Genomic DNA, 18468 nt, shown 5'->3' on the forward strand with positions numbered 1-18468 from the left:
GATGGGTAAATGGAAATCCTGATTTTCATTTTACATATGACAAAACTGACAACCCAACAGAAACACCACATACTCGTGTGACTTTCAGAGTTACCCAGTATCCCATCCTTTCATTCCTCCGCAGTGATGTCATTGTAGCCCAGCCCATCATTTACCAGGGCTCCTGCAAGTCTCCGGCCTGGAGACTCCGGCCTGCTTCTACTCACACTTCCAACCCTCCCTCGCCTGCCTCCACCCTCCACCCAGCTGGCAGAGTGATCTTTGTTAAACCTAATACAGATCATATTGCTCTGTGTTTAAAATATCCAGTGCCGCCCAAGTCTATTTATAATAAAATCCAGACACTTTCCATGGCCCTTGCTTTATCAGACCCCTGGCTGGCTGTCTTGTTGAGCACACCTCTTCAATGATCTTATTTCCTTGATTGGCCACTTCCACCTTCCGCCTTTTCCTTAGACAGTCCGATCCCACCTGTTGAAACAGGACCTTTTCCCTTGCAAGTCCTCCCCCTGGGGATCTTGGCTGCTCCCTTCTGGCCCTTCAGGTCTCCAGCTCCATCTTTGCTGATCATCCTCCCACAGGCCGTCTGATCTGTGACCCTGTCTTAATTCCTCCAGGGCAGTCTCTACCTCGTGGGAATTTTTTTTGGACTTCCAACTAAAAAGTAAAATTTGGAGAAGAGACCTAGGTTGGCTAACACCTAGAAGAGGGCTTGCACCATTTTAGGTGCCTAGAGCCAGAGGCCGGAACTATGCAGGTGTTCTAATGACGCTTACGGCTTGGGTATGGCATGAGGGACATGAGAGTGTCCCCCAGCGGTTCATGTGTTGGAAGCTTGGCAGTGTGGGCCCTTCAAAAGGTGGGAGTCTACTGAGAGGGGTTGAGGTCATCCAGGGTGCTACCCTCAGGAGGATTTCATGGAGTTCTCTTGGGACCCTGATTCTGTTTCTTAAACAGCAAGACCAGTCCCCTCACTTCTCTGGTTTCTTGTGTTGTCCTGTGATCATCCCTTCTGGCCCACCTGCCATGATGCCATCTGCTACAATGTGACATAGCTAAGTGTAGAGCAGGGACCTTTGTCAGAAACAGCACCAGGATGCTTGAACTGTTAGCCTTCACCAACTCTGAGCTCAGTGAAGCTATTTACTTTGACAAGAGCTCAATTCCAGGGATTTTGTAATAGCCACCGAAAACAGATGAATACAAACCAAGGACGGACGGGGTCCAGGTGCAGTGGCTATTGCCAGGGTTGCCTTCATGGCCCAGCTAGGGTTTCAAGATCCAGGATTCCAATGGCTGTGCATCTTGTATTGGCAGGAGGAGGTGGAGATGGCAGCTCCCAGCTACAGCATGAACTTATAATACCTCAGTGGAAGACGTCAGAAAACTTGGTGACTGAAAAGGTAAGCCTCAAAAGCTCTCATTTTCAGAAGCAGAAGTTGACAACCAATCTGGAGGCGTGGACTTTCATCACCATCAGTTCTGTTTTCTGCCCACTATATTTTCTCTGTGCTGGTTTTGGTATTTTCCTTCATTGTCATGACAAACTTCTAAAATACTTTCAAATGCTATTAGTTGGGGAAATGAAAATCCACATTAATGCTGACACAAGCTAAGAGCAAATGTGCTGCTGTCACAAAAGAGTGTTGATTGTAATTCATTAAATATTGTCTTTTCTCTGCATAAAAAGTGCTTCATTTTATTGATGGGATAATGTACTTGGGGAGAAACAGGAAAACCTAAATTGCTTAGAATAAGAGGCAGGGTAGAGACTTAATCCTAGAGAGTGCATCTTAAACTTCAATGGATTCTTGGGCCGGAACATCAGCAACATGCACAGGCTTCATCAAGGCATTTGGGAATGAGGCAGGAAGCTGTTCTGCTCTTGAAGAGTTGATTCCACAGTTCCAGTGAGACAAAAAGAGCTAGAAAGGAAAATTTGATTATTGTGGGGTAGGAACCAGTGATACGATCTACTTTCTAAAGAACTCGAATTTCCTCACTTATTTTTAAATTTAAAAATATATAATTTATTTATATGAAAGGCAGAGTTGCAGATTGAGAAAGGGAGAGACAGAGAGATTGAGACAGATCTTCCATCCACTAGTTTACTGCTGGAGCTGGGCCGGGCTGAAGCCAGGAGCCAGGAGCTCCTTTTGAGTCTCCCATGTAGACGGTAAGGGCAGAAGCACTTGAGCCATCCTCTGCTGCTTTCCCAGGCACATTAGCAGGGAGCAGGATTGGAAGTGGAGTAGCTGGGACTTGAATCAACATCAATATGGAATGCTGATGCTAAGGTGGCAGTTTAACCTGTTATATCACAGTACTGGCTCCAAAATTCCCCTTTTATAAAATAGGACTTAGAATATGGAACTGGATTGCAAGGCTGTGTCTGAGGAGCTTTAGTATTAAAATGGTCGGTGAGTCACTGAACACATCAGAACAAGATTACAGAGGGAGAGAGTTATAACAGGGAAGGCATCATTATGGCTTTGAGTCTGGAAATGAATAGAGAGAATGTGTGCAATCATCAAAATTGTGGCTAATTTAATCTAGTGATGTCCTACTGTGTTCTACCTGAGATGTACTCAGAGAATTTCAGTACAAATAGAAACAAGAAACATTTTGACCTAAAGGTGATAAATGCGTAAAACTCATTTCATCAAAAAATAGACCAGACTGAATATAGCTACAGGAAGAATCTAGACAAATTAATGAATGGTGCCCTAGAGCAGATAATTTTAAAAATTAAGATCTTGGACATTGTAGCCTATTCAGTGTTACTTGAGAAATGGATGTGATACTTTTTATAGAGGCCCCTTTGTTCTCTCCAGATGTTTGATGCTGGGCGTCCTCAGGAAGGGCCTGAGAAACAAAGTGGAGGGCCAGAGCCTGTCTTTGTTCCCAGCCATTGTCTGCCCAGAAAACGGGTGCTAGTAGGAGTAGTCATAGTGCCTGGCACGGCAAGTATCTATTGGATAGGTACATGAATGAATTTAAGAGAGAGGACGGGCAGGGTTGGGAGAGGGAGTGAGAGAGAGAGCTGGAGAAGCAGGAAAAGCAGGTGGGTTTAAGTTAGACCCCTTATTTTAATTTATGTAATTTTTTCATACCAACATTAATTGTGCACGTACTATATACTAGACATTGCACCAGATTTAACCTACATGGCAGGTTGTTGAGACTCCATGGAGCTGAAGATCTATTTAGTCTTGTCCTAAAGAAAATGGACTTTAAACTCTTCCCTGGGGAAATCTAAATGGTGGGTGAGCACCGTGTTCTTCCTGGGAGAGAGAATGTTGGCCCTGCCTAGCATGGAGCCGTGAGAAAAAGCTGATCAAATGAGCTGTGCAGGGAAACCTCCCAGATCCTTCAAGTGCAGTTTCATTCTTTTGCTCGAAATGGCCCCTGGAAACAAGAAACATCCTATTTTATTTTATTATTTTTTTAAAGATTTATTTATTTTTATTACAAAGTCAGATAAATAGAGAGGAGGAGAGACAGAGAGGAAGATCTTCCGTCCGATGATTCACTTCTCAAGTGGCCACGACAGCCGGTGCTGCGCCGATCCGGAGCCAGGAGCCAGGAACTTCCTCCAGGTCTCCCACACGGGTGCAGGGTCCCAATGCTCCGAGCTATCCTCGACTGCTTTCCCAGGCCACAAGCAAGGAGCTGGATGAGAAGTGGAGCTGCCGGGATTAGAACTGGCGCCCTTATGGGATCCCAGCGCATTCAAGGCGAGGACTTTAGCTGCCAGGCCCAAGAAACATCCTATTTTAAATATCAGTGTTATAGCACCTTCTAAAGCAGAATTATTTTTGGATTACCCAGATAAAATTATTAGGACTCATGTTGCAGCTGGTGTCTCTAGGGCAGAGTGACGGTGCCTTGGTTTGTGTCAGTGCTGCTTGTAATTGTGTACACATATGCCCAGCTGTGCCTGTGGCTTTGACTTGTCCCACCTTGAGATGAAATAATAGAATCAATGAGGCAGATTGACAAGATTGCTAGACAGGTCTCCATGGAAGCATTCAGATCTTGTCAGAGCCCTTGTTCACCCAATGTCCCAGGGATGCCAGACCCTAATGGTGACTGGGGTTTGCAGCAGAAAACTGTACTTACAAGGGGCAGGCCAGCAACCAGAGGTGGCAAAGCAGGTGACCTGTTTTCTCGGGCCTGGACCTCCGTTCCGAGGTCAGTTTCTTTCTTTTTTTTTTTTTTTAAAGATTTATTTATTTTTATTGGAAAGTCAGATATACAGAGAGGAAGATCTTCTACCCACTGATTCACTCCTCAAGCGGCCACAACAGCTGGAACTGAGCTGATCAGAAGAAGCCAGGAGCCAGGAGCTTCTTCTGGGTCTCCAACACAGGTGCAGGGTCAAAAGGCGTTGAGCCATCCTCGACTGCTTTCCCAGGCCACAGGCAGGGAGCTGGATGGGAAGCAGGACCACTGGGATTAAAACTATTGCCCATATGGTATCCCGGCACGTGCAAGGCGAGGACTTTAGCCACAAGACTTTAGCCACTAGGCTACTGCGCCAAGCCTGGCTGACGTCAGTTTTAAAAAGGGGTAACAGTTCTACTCTAGCAAGGAGTTGCGTGGATTGTGAGGGACTTCAGGAATCTTTGATTCTTGGTGCCAGAAGAGAGCGCTCATATTCAAAACACTACAAAGCATCTATCCAGTTTTAAAAATGTAGCTATTCTGTTTTAAATTAATAATTTATTCCTTTGAAGAAAGTTCAACAGCTCTAAGTTGAGTTATTGAAGCATGGAAGTTTCTTACGAGTGTTTATAAAAATTTTTTTTTAATTCTCTATAAGAATAAGGTAAAAGGAGATTGAAAGTCCTTCAATAATAAAATTAATTACTAAAACCATGGAAAGATTCACAAAAGAAAATTAACCCATGACCCCACTGCTTAGAATAACTATGGTAGGGCTCGGTAGCGTGGCCTAGTGGCTAAGGTCCTCGCCTTGATCCCATATGGCCGCTGATTCTAATCCCGGCAGCTACATTTCCTCTCTATCTCTCCTCCTCTCAGTATATCTGACTTTGTAATAAAAATAAAATAAATCTTTAAAAAAAAAAAAAAGAATAACTGTGGTAACCTTTGGGTCTATTACTGTCCTTTTCCCTGACAGAAGTGTATTGAATACAATATGCAGTGTTAGATTCTGAGTTTTTGTGCTTTGGGTATATTGTATACAGTTTGTTAATAATTTGAAAATTATTCATGTCATATTTTCAATAATTGGTGTTGTCATATTTAATCCTGTTATTGAGTATGTGGGTTATATTTAATTTCTTTACTCATTATTATTATAACCACTAAGTAGTCTTGTGGACAGATTTTTGGTTACATATGTTTCCATCATATAATCATATTATTGATTCATAGGTTTGAACATGTGTTAGCTTATTTTTCAGAGTTGATATCAATTTAAATTCTTAGCTGTAGGGGGTTGAGTCTCTAAAGATACGCTCTACTGCATTATGATTTATGATTTTAATTATCTTTGTTGATTTTTAAGGTGTCTAATTTTTTAAATGCATTCACTGAGGGTAGCTGTGGTTTCCCAGACATACTAAGCATATTTTCTTGCTTAATGGCCGCTTGTTTATCTTAAATGATACATTCGGGGTGTATAGCATCTTTGGCCAATCAGGTGCTCTTGTGTAAAATATGAGGACACTGTTGAAAGCGGATAGAAAAATAGAATTAAAGGATGAACTGACTTAGTTCGAACTTTCTGAAGATCTTTTGTCTTACTTTTGAATCTCTAAAACCTTACTTAAAAATGAAGGTGTCCTTAGTTTTCTCCTCAGATGATGGGGGTGTTTCCAGTTGAGGGTCAAAATAAAATAAGGACCACCATGAAGAGCATCTTTTGGTACCAAGGCTTCCTGTGTGCCCAGCCCTGTGACCAATTATTTACATTTGTCATCCATTTGTGATCTCATTTAATCCTTACACGGTCCCCGTAAGGGTGATTCTTACCCTCTATGTATCACAGATGAGGAAACAGATGTAGGAAGGCAAGTAGCAAGTCCAAGTTCACGCAGCTGCAGGTGTCAGAGGTAGCACTTGAATACAGATCTGACTCCACAGGAAATGTACTCTTGAAATACAATTGGTCTTTGCTTGTTTGCTTCCCGTGGAGTCACATCTGAGCGCCGAGCTAGATCTTTGGCCAGCCCTGGGAGCCTTGGTCTCTACTTCTAAGGAACTGACATTCTTTTTTGTTGTTTTTGCTTTTAGCATCCACTCAAAGCTGAGCTCAGGGTAATGGCTGAGGGGCAAGAATTGATCCTGGACCTGGAGAAGAATGAGTAAGTGGACCCCTTCTTTGTCTAAACTAAAACAATTAACTTGCACATCAACACCGGATGCAGATGTCATCGGGCAGGAAGCAGTAGGGTGACCCTAAGCCCTCCATCCTGGGTTCTTCTGGGGGAGCATCTTGCAAGGAGAGTTTTTCCATGGTCTCTTTCTATGACATAACTGAACTGTTTAAACATCTTGCTTGACTTCCTAACCCTGTGTTTTCTGGTCCTGTACAGTTCACTGCAGGCAAACAGGGGTGTGTGTATGTGAGAGATTAAGGAGGAGAGGGACTAGAGACTTCTCTCAGCTGCCTTATAACCTGACCCAGAAGATAGCAGGAAGTGAAGATTAGGGGAAAAGAGCAGAGAGGAGAGAAGCAAGGCAAAGTGCTGGAATTTGGCACCTCAGGGTCTCATTGTCCTATATGTTCTGGGACAGCTCAATCCAAGATTTTGCCAGTCAGGGTATGGCCAGCAGCCTCCTGATTCATTGGGCCCTGTTCCTCTGTTTTGCTAACCCCATTCATCTTGGGTGGCAGCTTGGCCCAGAAATATTTTCAGTTGGATTTGCAGCCAGGCATAGTTGTTATCTAAATTCCTGTTATCAAGGAGATGATTAGATGTAGCACACGGCTACATCTGTCGCCTGTTCTTTGGCCATTCTCAATCCCCTCACCCACTGAAAAGCTCTTGTTACTTGTCCAAGCGATTCTAAAATCCCTTATAAGTTCCCCTCCCCACAGTCCCACTTTTGTCTGCCACCAAAATGTTACAAAGAGTGATGCGTGGCTTGGAGAACTGCCTGCCGCCTCTTGGCAGGCACCAGAACCCCCTTGGAAGAATATGAGTAACCAAATACGTCCCTGCCAAGAAAGGGATAGAGAAGGACCTTCCCATACCCAGAAGGATGAGAATGGAAGCTAAGTTCGAGTGGAAAGGGGGAATATGATTTATTTCAAATTTGGCCTTTTCAGCCTCTTGCAGAGAGGGCTGATCAATGTGCCATGTGGTTAAGTCCAGCTCAATGAAATCAAGCTCAGCCAGGTTGTGTGGCAGGGGGTGTCATCCACATCTTCCCCTGGTCTGAAGTATGCAGTGGCCTTTGGAAAGCCAGGGGGACAAGATAGGGGGACAGTCAGCTTTTGCCCCTCCCATCCCTGGGGAGTGAAGCTAGCGTAGGGATGTTTTCTTTCCTCCCATTTCCTTGCTGTCTGTGTCCTCTGTGGATATGGGCTCATCTTGGCTGGACTTTGAACTCTGAATGTCTTTCTGTAGGTTTGTTCTGGACAGGCCTTTCTCGGGGTCTGATTTAGTTTCTCATGTTTGCTGCCCTGTAGCTCTGATCTAAGTGTTCCCTATTAACACCCAGGACATATCAGTCCTGCTCTGTCTCCAGACCCTTAGGCTTCTGTAAAGATGTTGATGTCACAGGCAGTACTTAGGAGCTTGTCTGGCCAATTAGAGTTCAAGTTCTCATGCTTTCCTCTCTCTCTCCTTTGGACACTTTGTCATGGAAAGTAAGAGCAGCAAGGTGCCTTAGAAAATGCTGAGCGGAAGCAGCTGTCTTGTATGAAGATGCAGAAACTGCCTGAGAGAAAGGATAGTTACTTGTCTGAGGTCTCAGAGCAAGTAAATGAGATGAGACTAGAATTGTTTGTATTCTTGGCTTGGTGGCCTGGGGCACAGGGCTAACTCTTGTGGACACTGAGGACAGCGGTGCATACCTGACACTGCTGTGCGTGAAGCACTTGCACAGCAGAGGTGGCGAGTGGCCAGCTGCAGCTGTGGTTTGTGTTGTGTACACTAAGGTGTGGAGTGCTGTTCCATTATCTGTGGCTGTGAGAGCAGCTCTGCTTCAGAGCTGTGCGTGGGGCTAGATGTGGTTCCTGGCCTCCCCAAGCTTGCAGAAGGCAGGAGGCTTGACAGAAATGGAAGCAGCAGAGCCAAGCAATATGACCTCACCAGGTGTCTCCGGGGACAGCTTCCTGCTATTTTCATCCAAACTGGGCTTTTTTGTTTTTGAACGTGTTAGCGAGCGGAACTCCGACTGCACACGACTTCCTAATATGTTTATTTCCCGCAAGCCTTCTCATTCATGGTCCTTGCAAGACCATGAATTCAAAACAGCTTGGGTTTGGTGGTGGGGGGAGCTTTTTTGATGTTTTTAATGCCTGTGTTGAAGTTGTTGTCGTCCCAAGACATTGGAGGTGAAACGAGGCTCTGTGCTAAGTGATTCCACAGGCTCTGGTTCTTAACCTCCTCAACCCATCTAGTGATTCTTTTCATCGCCTTTGCATCTGTCATGTTCCAGACCCCAATGTAGGGACTGGGATAAAGCAGTACATGAGCTGTTCCGCTGTTACAGAGAAGATACTGTACTAGGGTGGCAAGTGCTGTGCAGGCAGCAAAGGAGGACCCAGGGACCTGGGGGGAGAGCAGGCAGTGGGGAGGAAGCAGTTGCTTATGAATGGCTTTGAGGAATTGATTCTGAGTGGAGCCCTGAAGGAGGGGCAGGAGTGAGCCAGATGGACAGCCAAGGAGAGAGAACTGCTGAGTCTACAGACGCTAATCCTTTAGGAAGACTGCCCTCCACATCCCACCCCCTGCTGTTCATTCCTTTCCCCAACACCACACATTTCCCCATCTCTTAGATTTTCAGGCATCCCAGGAGAAGAGGGCCAGGACTTCCAGGGCTATGAGGGGAGAGAGAGAAGATGTTTTAAATTTTGTTTTCATCATCCTGAGGTGTCTGGCTTTCTCCCATCAAATCAAAGCCCAAGTGCTAATGCACAGCCTGAAATAGCAGTGAGCAAGCCTTTAATGGAATTCACACATGGAGATATCATCGCCAAGAATGGTGAGGACGGAGGAGAACTGGGGGTTGGGAGTTTGGCTTCAGCCAGCAGACGCACCCAGGGGTCTTAGTTCAATGGCACCGCAGCTGGCAGCATTTTCTCCATTTCAAAGCGGTTCAGGATAACAGATGACAGCACTGGGAGAGACATACTTACTCCCTTTTCTCTATCGAGTCCAGGAGAAAAATAATGCTCTCTTTGGGACTATCTGAGCATGACTTTCAGGCCAGACAGTTCTGTTCTCAAATCTTGCTTCTGTCACCTGTCAGCTGTGTTTCCTCTTTAAACCCCAGGTTGCTCACTTGGGATTGGAGGATGGAGCGAGGTGGTCCATGTGAAGGGCCCAGTGTAATGCCTGGCTTGTAATCCACATTGATTCTGCAGTTGCTATGATCATTTCTTATTTTCCATTTTTAAATGACAAATGCCATGCATGTTCATTGTAAAATAGTACCAGTGCAAAATAAATAAAAGACTTGAACTTTTACACCCACGGGAAGTCTCTGTTAGCCAGAGACTTGCCCTGGACCCATTTTATGCCTGCATGTGAGAGTGTGCACTTGGCTGCTGATAGAGAACACACACGTACATAAATAACAGCTCTTTCTGTTCGTGAGCTGGGAGTGGAAATGAGAATATACCAGACGTGTTACAAGCACACTTGGATTTGTAGACTCAACCGAATGTCACATACACAGTACTCTGCCTTCAAAAATGTATATTACATTGTTAATGCAATACATGCATGTCATTGACACATCTTGATGTAAATGTGGCTGTTGTTAGGAGAAACATATTTGTAGTCAAGGCAGTGGCATGCAGTGGACATGACACTGAACTCAGAGAGGCAGTGTAGAATTGGTCAACCACCAATCAACCTTCTGAGCCTCAGCTCTCTCATCTGCTGGATGGGAATTTTTATCCTAATTGGTCTTTATGAGCTCTTCCTGTACCGTGGATTTAAAGAACATTGAATATATATGAAAGTGGAAATGAAATCCCAGCCTCAGGGAGTCTGCTGCAGTTGTGGAGATATCCCTGAGAACAATGGACAGCAGAGGTCAAGGAAATGGTGCCCAGGACCAGGGGACCTTGGAGTTGTAGATGTACTGCTGGCTCAGGACTCACCAGTTCAGGCAACAGAAAACACAAGGAAGGAAATTACAGGGCAGAGATTACAGGCTGCTATTCCTATAACCCATCATTTTATAAGACATACATTCATATTTTTCCCCATGTAATTCACCCCTTTTTCTGAGGACTGCTCCATCCACCCAGGAACTATATTTGCTGATGACAACTGGAATATTCCTTAGTAGTAGACATCCAGGGAGAGGGAGCTCTCACGGGAGATATGGGCCCTGGCTCCTTCCTCTTTCCTTGCTGTTTTCTCCCAAGGGGAGCACACACTGAGCTGTTCAGCTAGCTAACAGGAGGCTCCCCGGCCTCCCCTCCCGTGGAAAGGGCGACAATATCACACGATCACCTTCAAGGGCAAATGAGCTGCCAACCAGAGGCACTTTGCCGGAAAGGTCTTTGGCTGTGTACCTCTCTCTGCTGCTCCCTTAAACACATTCTCTGATTCTCATTTCTGTATATACTGTCCTTTTTTGAGTCCAAATGACAGTATGGTTTTGCCTTAAGAAAGGGAGATAAATACTTTTGTCTTCTTCTTTCACTGTGTGTGAGTACAAGCAGCTAGTCTAGCTGATAAAAATGGGTATTTTCCGTCTTTGTGTATGTAGCTGTCTCTACACCTCCTGGGGAATGGTAATTGTCAAGGGAGAACCTGGGCATTTCGAGGCCTACTGATTTTAGTATTCACCCTTACTTTTTTTTCTTTTTTTAAAGATTTTTTTGTTTTGTTTTGTTTTAATAATTTTTTTTATTGATTACATTGCATTATGTGACACGGTTTTATAGGCACTGGGATTCCCCCCTCCTCAAACCCCCACCTATGGTGGATTCCTCCACCCTGTTGCATTACCACAGTTCAAATTCAGTTGAGATTCTTTCATTGGAAGCATCTACCAGGCATAAAGTCCAGCATCTTATTGTCCAGATAAGTTCATCAGTTTCTTGGGGAGACCATCTCTGGTCTGAAGGTAGAGCTGGCAGAGTGGTTTTGATATTTCAACAGATCTGAATTGCTGCCACTCTCACCACTCTAAGCTCATTGCGGTCGTTGGAGAATCCACTGATTGACACAGTCCATCATAGAGTCTGTTTCCCCAGCATTTTCATTGCCAACATATAGCTGAGATGGTTGACTTGTTCTGTCCTCTGTCATTTGATGGTTATTCACCCTTACTTTTTGACTTTGATCTTTATTCATATCTTTAATTTCTTATTATTCCTTCAGAGTTACCATAGGGAAGGAATGCTTTTATTGTTTTGGAAATCAAACCACAACCTGGAAAGCGAAGGCATTTACCACTAATGGAGTAATCTAGCCTTCTAATTTCCTCTTTTCCTCTTCAACCGTATTTGAATTGGATAATGTTGGACAATGTTTGCTGGAGGAATGGAGAAAGGGAGAATTAGCAGGCAGGAAAGGAGTTTGTGATCACCTGTTAGCACCTGCACTGTTCTTCCAAGGAAACTTGGTAGAAACACATAGCTGACTTGGAGCAGAACCCTGAATACCACTCTTGCTGCCACCGCTTTCCCACCTAACCCGGGTCAAGAGTAGGCTTCGGTGTGTTTCCTAGGATATAGAGTAACTTTACTTTCACCCTGGCTCCATTAGGAGCTCCATCTGTTGTTGGCAAAGTTCAATTTCCTGGATCAAAGAGAAGCTTAGGGAGACTTAGATGGTATCCCATTGCTCTTAGTAAACCATGCTTCACTGAGTTGCATTTAAATGAATCACAGACATGGATTACATTTCACTTAAAATACACATGGTTTACGAAATTAAAGGATATCGTTCTTTAACCAAGTATTTGGCAGATCTGAGGTATTCAAAATGTTTTTCCAAACGCTGCACGCAGCTGGCCTCCCCATCCCCTGCAGCTGAGGTTGTATAACCCAGGGAGACTGGCCAAGGAAACCATTGGATGGATGGGTGGGGACACCGGAACTTGATGAGAGCTGCCTGTCGGGGTCTGAAATTTCTCTCAAACGTGTTTTGGAAGTCTCAGGCCGCATCGATTGAATTTCGGTTCTAAGTCCTTGGCTGGCACCTGGTCCCAGAGAGATGCAGTTTCTGATTGTAACCCCATAAAATGAGGTTATTTTATTTTATAATTCCCACATTTTTCAGAACCCCCAGATTTGCAGAAAGACTGGGTTACCATAAAATGAGGTTATTTTATTTTATAATTCCCACATTTTTCAGAACCCCCAGATTTGCAGAAAGACTGGGTTACCAGTCCATCTCATGTGAGCTTTGTATAAGCAAGATCTCTGCTGACCATCCACTGAATAGTGTGTGTCTCCCCCAAGCTCGTGTGATGAAATCCTAGCTCCCAAGGTGATGATATTAGAAAGTAGGACCCTCATAAGCAGTGTTAGTGCTCTTAAATATCGCCCTCTGAGAGGCAGCCAGTCCCTCCTGGCATGTGAGTATAGTTAGAAGGTGGCATCTCTGAACCGGAAAGTGGTCCCTTACCAAACAAGTCAGCTTGCCGCTTGATCCTGGACTTTCTAGCCTCTTGAACTGAGAAATTTCTTTGGAAATCTTCCCAACATACAGTGTGTTATTATAGCAGGCTGAATGAACCAAGACATCCTTATTTCTGAATCACTGGAAAGATAATAGCACTTTCTTTAAATTGCATAATTAAGCTCAGTCTCAGTAATTGGGAGGGATCTGAAGGGATACAGCCATAGAGTTGCACAAGGTAAGTGTCTGGGAACATCCAAAGTGAAAAAAAAAAAAAAATCAACATGTTCATCCCGAAAGCCATGAACGCATCGACTGTGAACATGGAATTGCGTGGAATAGAGCAAGCTTGGACACTGATGCCCAGGGTACTCAGAGTCCATTCTGGGCCCTGACACTTGGGTCAGGTTGATCTTGGCAAGTCACTTGCTTTCCAAGTTTGGCTTCTCCATCTGTGTTCATTGTAATATTTAATCATGAACATTTAACTGAGCACTGGTTCCTGTGTGGAGGTGTTTCATGGAATGTCTTAATCTTCATGACAGCCCTTTGAGAAAGATATTATTATGTTTGCATTTCTATACATGGAGGAATGCAAGCATGAGGAGTTTAACTCATTGACTCTGTCAGAGCCAGGGTTCAACTCAGGTCTGTCTGCCTCTTACACTATCATATCACTTGCATGGATAATGGAGACAAATATACTGTCATTGTAGGGGATAGGAAGCGGGTAAAATATGCCCCCTGTACCCTAGAAGATATCTACGTTCCATTCCCTGGAATATATGACTGTGTTGTGTTATATGGGAAAACAGAAAGATTTGAGATCTGGGAATGCTTTAAATGTACAAGGGGAAGGACCTATTTGCCTAAAAACAGAAGAGAAATTGCTGTGACCATCCGGCCAGAGATCGGAGGGATGCAGCCAGAAGCCAAGGAACTCAGACAGCTTCCAGGAGCTGGAAGAGGCAGCAAAATCCTCCCAGAGGGCAGACCTGCTCACATCTGGACTCTGCCCCAGTAACACTGACTTCATTCTCTTGGCTTCCAGAGTGCAAGAAAACTACTTGTTAGTGTTTGTAGTTACCACATTTGTGACAATTTATTACACAGCCGCTCAGGAAGCAAATGCACAGGGTTTGTGATGTCTAAAGTTTATTATCGTACACTTACTGCAATGTTGAGCATGTGGTAAGCAGGTTTTCAGTCTATGCAAACTTATGTGAATGCAGAGTCAAGAACCAATGTTTTCTAAGATACGATGACGATGCTGATGCAAGGCATCAATTGTGGCCTCCCACAGCTTTTATCAAGTGTGAAAGTGACAAAGAGAAAAACTTTGAGAATTAATCTCTGATTATGATTTACAATATTTCCTGAAGTTCTAATTCATACTCTTCCATGCCTAGTCTGCCCTTAGGGAACTCCAGGCTGAAGATAACCGAGAATAATGATTAGATGTTAATAACAGTGAGAACAATAATGGTGACAGGTGCACTGTAGGAGATCCCATGTAACAGGTACTCTATGTAACTTTGTGTGGTAGCTGTTGATACCCATTAACCCTGCTTGACAGTTGGGACTCTGAGGCATGGAGTGGTGTGACATGCTCAAACTCTGCTGGGTGTGGAGGAAGATCTGTTTGATTCTGGAGTGCAGACTCTTCCCTGGGAAATTAGCTTCTCTCCAGTCAGTCTCGGCATTGCTTCATCCACACACCACTGTACCTCTTTCCTTTCCAGCTACCTTCCCCACTTACATGCTGCTTAGAATTTGCATGTTGGCATAACGTGATAGTATAATCCAGTTAGCTATGGATTAAGAGCCTAGCTGCTTGCCCTCACTGCAAGTTAAAAGATTTGTCAGGTCACTTGATCTATGGGATTCTCAGTTTCCTCATGCATATTGAAATATGATTGGAAATAAGAGTGGCCTCCTCATAGGACACTGTATGAATTCAATAATGTAATGCTCTGAAAGGACTTACACAGTGACTGGTGCTCTGTGAGAACACAAACAATAGTCACTGTTATTTGCATTTGCCAGGATTCGGAAAAACATAAGAATGATGTAAGAGGGAATTCCCCTGAATTCACTTCCAAATGTAATTAAGCAAGTTGACCTTGAGACCCCTTGCTCCTAGTAGGATGCTGACTTCTGCTCCCTAAGCATGCCCGGCTTGATCTCACTAAACCTCCACAATGCAGCTTTACAATGCTGCCAATCAGCCAAACTGTACCTTTTCCTTGTGCCCGTGGAGTGGGTACCTGCCCCTCTCTTGGGCAAGTCCCCAAACTATCTGCTAAGGAGGTTGGGATTTATTCATAAGTTCCGGCTCTATCTCCTTCTAGGGACCCGCAGCCAGGGCCGCCTGTGCAGCCAGGAAGGATGTCCACAGTTTTCTTTTGTCTCCAGCTTATTTCTCCTGGCTGTTTTTCAGCAGCAGCACGGGGTAAAATGAATGGGAGGAAGCTGTCAGCTGCCCTGTTGGCCTCAGAGGGACCCTAGTCAGAGCGAAGGGAAGCAGTGGACTTGGAAGAAGTCAGGGTTGTTCTTAAGTTTAAAGGTCCCTTTATCATCAAGCTGTTTACAGTAAGATAACAATAGCTAGCATCAATGAAGTAGCATTTACCATGAACTCTGTACATTTTTAACATAGATTTTTTTAAAAAAATTCTATATATATTATGTTATATCCTTGGGGTGGTTTTTTTTATTTATTTATTTTTATTGGAAAGGCAGATATACAGAAAGGAGGAGAGACAGAGAGGAAGACCCTCCATCTGCTGATTCACTCCCCAAGCAGCCGCCACGGTCAGAGTTGAACCAGTCTGAAGCCAAGAACCAAGAGCCTCTTCCGGGTCTCCTGCGCAGGTGCAGGGTTCCAAGGCTTTGGGTCATCCTCGACTGCTTTCCCAGGCCACAAGCAGGGAGGTGGATGGGAAGCGGGGTCTCCAGAACTAGAACCAACGCCCATATGGAATCCTGGCACGTTCAAGGCGAGGACCTTAACCACCAAGCTACTGCACCGGGCCCATATCCTTGGTTTTATAACCTATTTTCTTTCTACTTGGAAATGTAGCATGAGCATTATAGAAAACATTTAAGGGTCTGGCGCAGTAGCCTAATGGCTACACAAGGACTTGGGCTATCCTCAACTGCTTTTCCCAGGCCACAAGCAGAGAGCTGGATGAGAAGCAGGGCTGCTGGTACATGCAAGGCAAGGACTTCAGCCACTAGGCTACCGTAAATACTGAAAATAGAGCACAATTATGGACCTGGCTCAGTCTCTTTAAAATGAATACATATCAGATTTAAATTTCCCGATTCATATAAGTTGGGTTTCTGATTTCTTGTTATTGCAAACATTACTATAGTAACAGGCCTGTATATAATCTGCAAGTATATTTGCAATAATTTCTATAAGGTTAATACCCAGAAATAGAGTTGTCAGGTCATAAGGCATGTATGTTTAGTATGTTGTAAATTTTGACAGATTGTATCTCTCCATAGGCATGATCCCACAGCTTTTTCCATTGTGTCCTTTCAAATTTATGTGTTGAAGTCCTGTAACACTTCCAGAGTGTGTTGAGTTGCTGTGGATGTGTTAAGACAGTGTCACACTAATTATGATGGGCCCCTAGTGTGACTGGTGTCCTTATAGGAAGGGGAACTTTGTGCACATCTGTACACACATATTCACGCTGCCCTGAGCCAAGGAGCTCAGCTAAGAGGGAGGCCCGGGAGAGTTGCTTGCCTTGCCACTCAGAGGGAACATGGTCCTGCTGACATTGAGATCCAAAACCATGTGATGATAAGCTCTTTTTCCCCCCTTTGTAAAAATGTTTTAAAAATTTATTGTAAAAGCAGAGTTAGAAAGAGAGAGAGAGAGAGAGAGAGAGAGAGAGAGAGAGAGAGAGACACTTCCATCTGATGATTCACTCCCCAAATGGCCACAATTGCTAGGGCTGGGTCAGACCAAAGCTGGGAGCCACATCTCCCTGTGGTGCATGCTTCTTCCCAGTCTTCATGTGGTGCACAGGACTCAAATACTTGGGCCATTTTCTGCTGCTTTTCCAGGCTCATTAACAGGAAGCTGAATCAAAAGTAGAGCAGCTGGAAATTGAACCAGTGCCAGTTTAGGATGTTGGCACTGCAGATAGTAGTTTTACTTGCTATGCCAACAATGCTGGCCTCAATAAATTTTTCAACCCACTAGTTTTGTGATGGGTCCCCGCCACTGATGGCACTCACCACTTGTCAGGTTAATTGACTACCAACAGGGTGTGACTCCACTTGGGATCATGGCCCTTCCTACCTCAAGTTAATTAAAGGTGTGAATGGTGCACCCTGCCCTTCCTGCCTTCCGCACCATTCACAACTACTGACAGAGCTGAGCAGAATGTCTGGCCCCTTCTGCCTCCTGTTGTGCTACATTAGTTAACTATAGGAAATCTCTGGGCTCTGGTAACTCCCTTCCTGCCTGAAACTTTGTACTGCATGGCTCTCAATCAGACTGGAAGATGAGAGCTTAAAAACCCCTGACTTTCACAGCTCCTCGCGGTGGTTCCTGGAATATAGTGGAAACTGCTGTCACTCAGTTTGGGAAATAAAGACTCCTCCTAATATCCCACAGTTGGGTCCAGTGTATCTCTCGTACTCCACAGCAGTTTGTCGCACTTCGTTAAGGAAGCCCCAGAAACCGAGACCTTCGTTCATTCTCCATTTTCTCCTACTCTCCGTCATTCCTCTTCAACCACCAATCAAGTGTTTGTAGATTTGCCTACTCTGGATATTTTATGTAATCGCTATTTGTACAATACGAATTCTGTGGTTGGCTTCTTTGACATAGGGTAATGTTTTGCCATTGTTGTACTATGAATCAATGTTTCTTCTTGTTACTCTGCAGTCTCCCATTATATGGATATATTGGATTTTGTTCAACTGTTCAGTCAGTTGGTAGATCTGCCTCTTAAGCCTGAGGTAACTTCTCGATTTTAGAAAGTATTGTCTGGACACCTGTGTGTGAAGCCTTACGCTAGGTGCTTAGGAAGTGGGAATGAAAACACAGATATTCTTGTCCTCCAACAGTTTGTGTTCTGTGGGAGAGAGAATGACCCAGGGACAACATAATCCAAAGCAGTTTGCCTGTTTACAAGGTGGAGTTGAGAGTAGAGTGTTAAGAGGCACAGAAAGAGAGGATTTATGATTTTGGGATTGGGGAAGCTTCTCTAAAGAGTCCTTGGAGCTCTGTCTTGAAGGATTAGAGAAGAGATGAGTGGGAGAATGAGAAAGGAATTCAGACAGAGAAAATATCTAAATATTTGGTCTGGATCCCTTGATTCAGAACTCAGAGTTGTAGTGTTCATCATCTCTTGGGAATTCAGTATTCCTAAGTAGGCAAGTCATATGAATTCAGAAGAGTGAGGGGGTTGAAATTGGGAATGGGGTTGCACTGGGTAGCCAGAGTATCTAAGAAATGCAGCGCTTACTTTTTTATTCCAGTTTTACTTTGAATTGAGTTCTTTCCTGTCTCAGCCAAAACCATGTGCTCAGGGAAGTAGGTGTGCTATCTTTTTCCTTGTTTTGTTAAAGCTTTATTTATTTATTTTATTTGAAAGGCAGAGCAACAGAGCAAGGGAAGGAGGGAGGGGAAGAGAGACGGGGAGTGTTTCAC

At 44.3% G+C, this 18468-nt stretch overlaps 1 protein-coding gene across 2 annotated transcripts in view; it reads left to right on the forward strand.

Moving 5' to 3' along the window:
- Positions 1-18468, forward strand: part of ADAM19 (ADAM metallopeptidase domain 19) — an 85724-nt gene that overhangs the window by 3383 nt on the left and 63873 nt on the right. Inside the window, exons 2-3 of one of the 2 annotated variants that reach the window (XM_004587495.2) lie at positions 1318-1403; positions 6265-6335. In XM_004587495.2, the coding sequence (XP_004587552.2) occupies positions 1318-1403; positions 6265-6335 (157 nt within the window). Of the gene's footprint in view, positions 1-1317; positions 1404-6264; positions 6336-18468 lie in introns of those variants that run through there. The other variant, XM_058677370.1, reaches the window with a different exon arrangement.

Source organism: Ochotona princeps, chromosome 19, assembly GCF_030435755.1.
Source record: "Ochotona princeps isolate mOchPri1 chromosome 19, mOchPri1.hap1, whole genome shotgun sequence".
NCBI classification, from domain to species: domain Eukaryota; kingdom Metazoa; phylum Chordata; class Mammalia; order Lagomorpha; family Ochotonidae; genus Ochotona; species Ochotona princeps.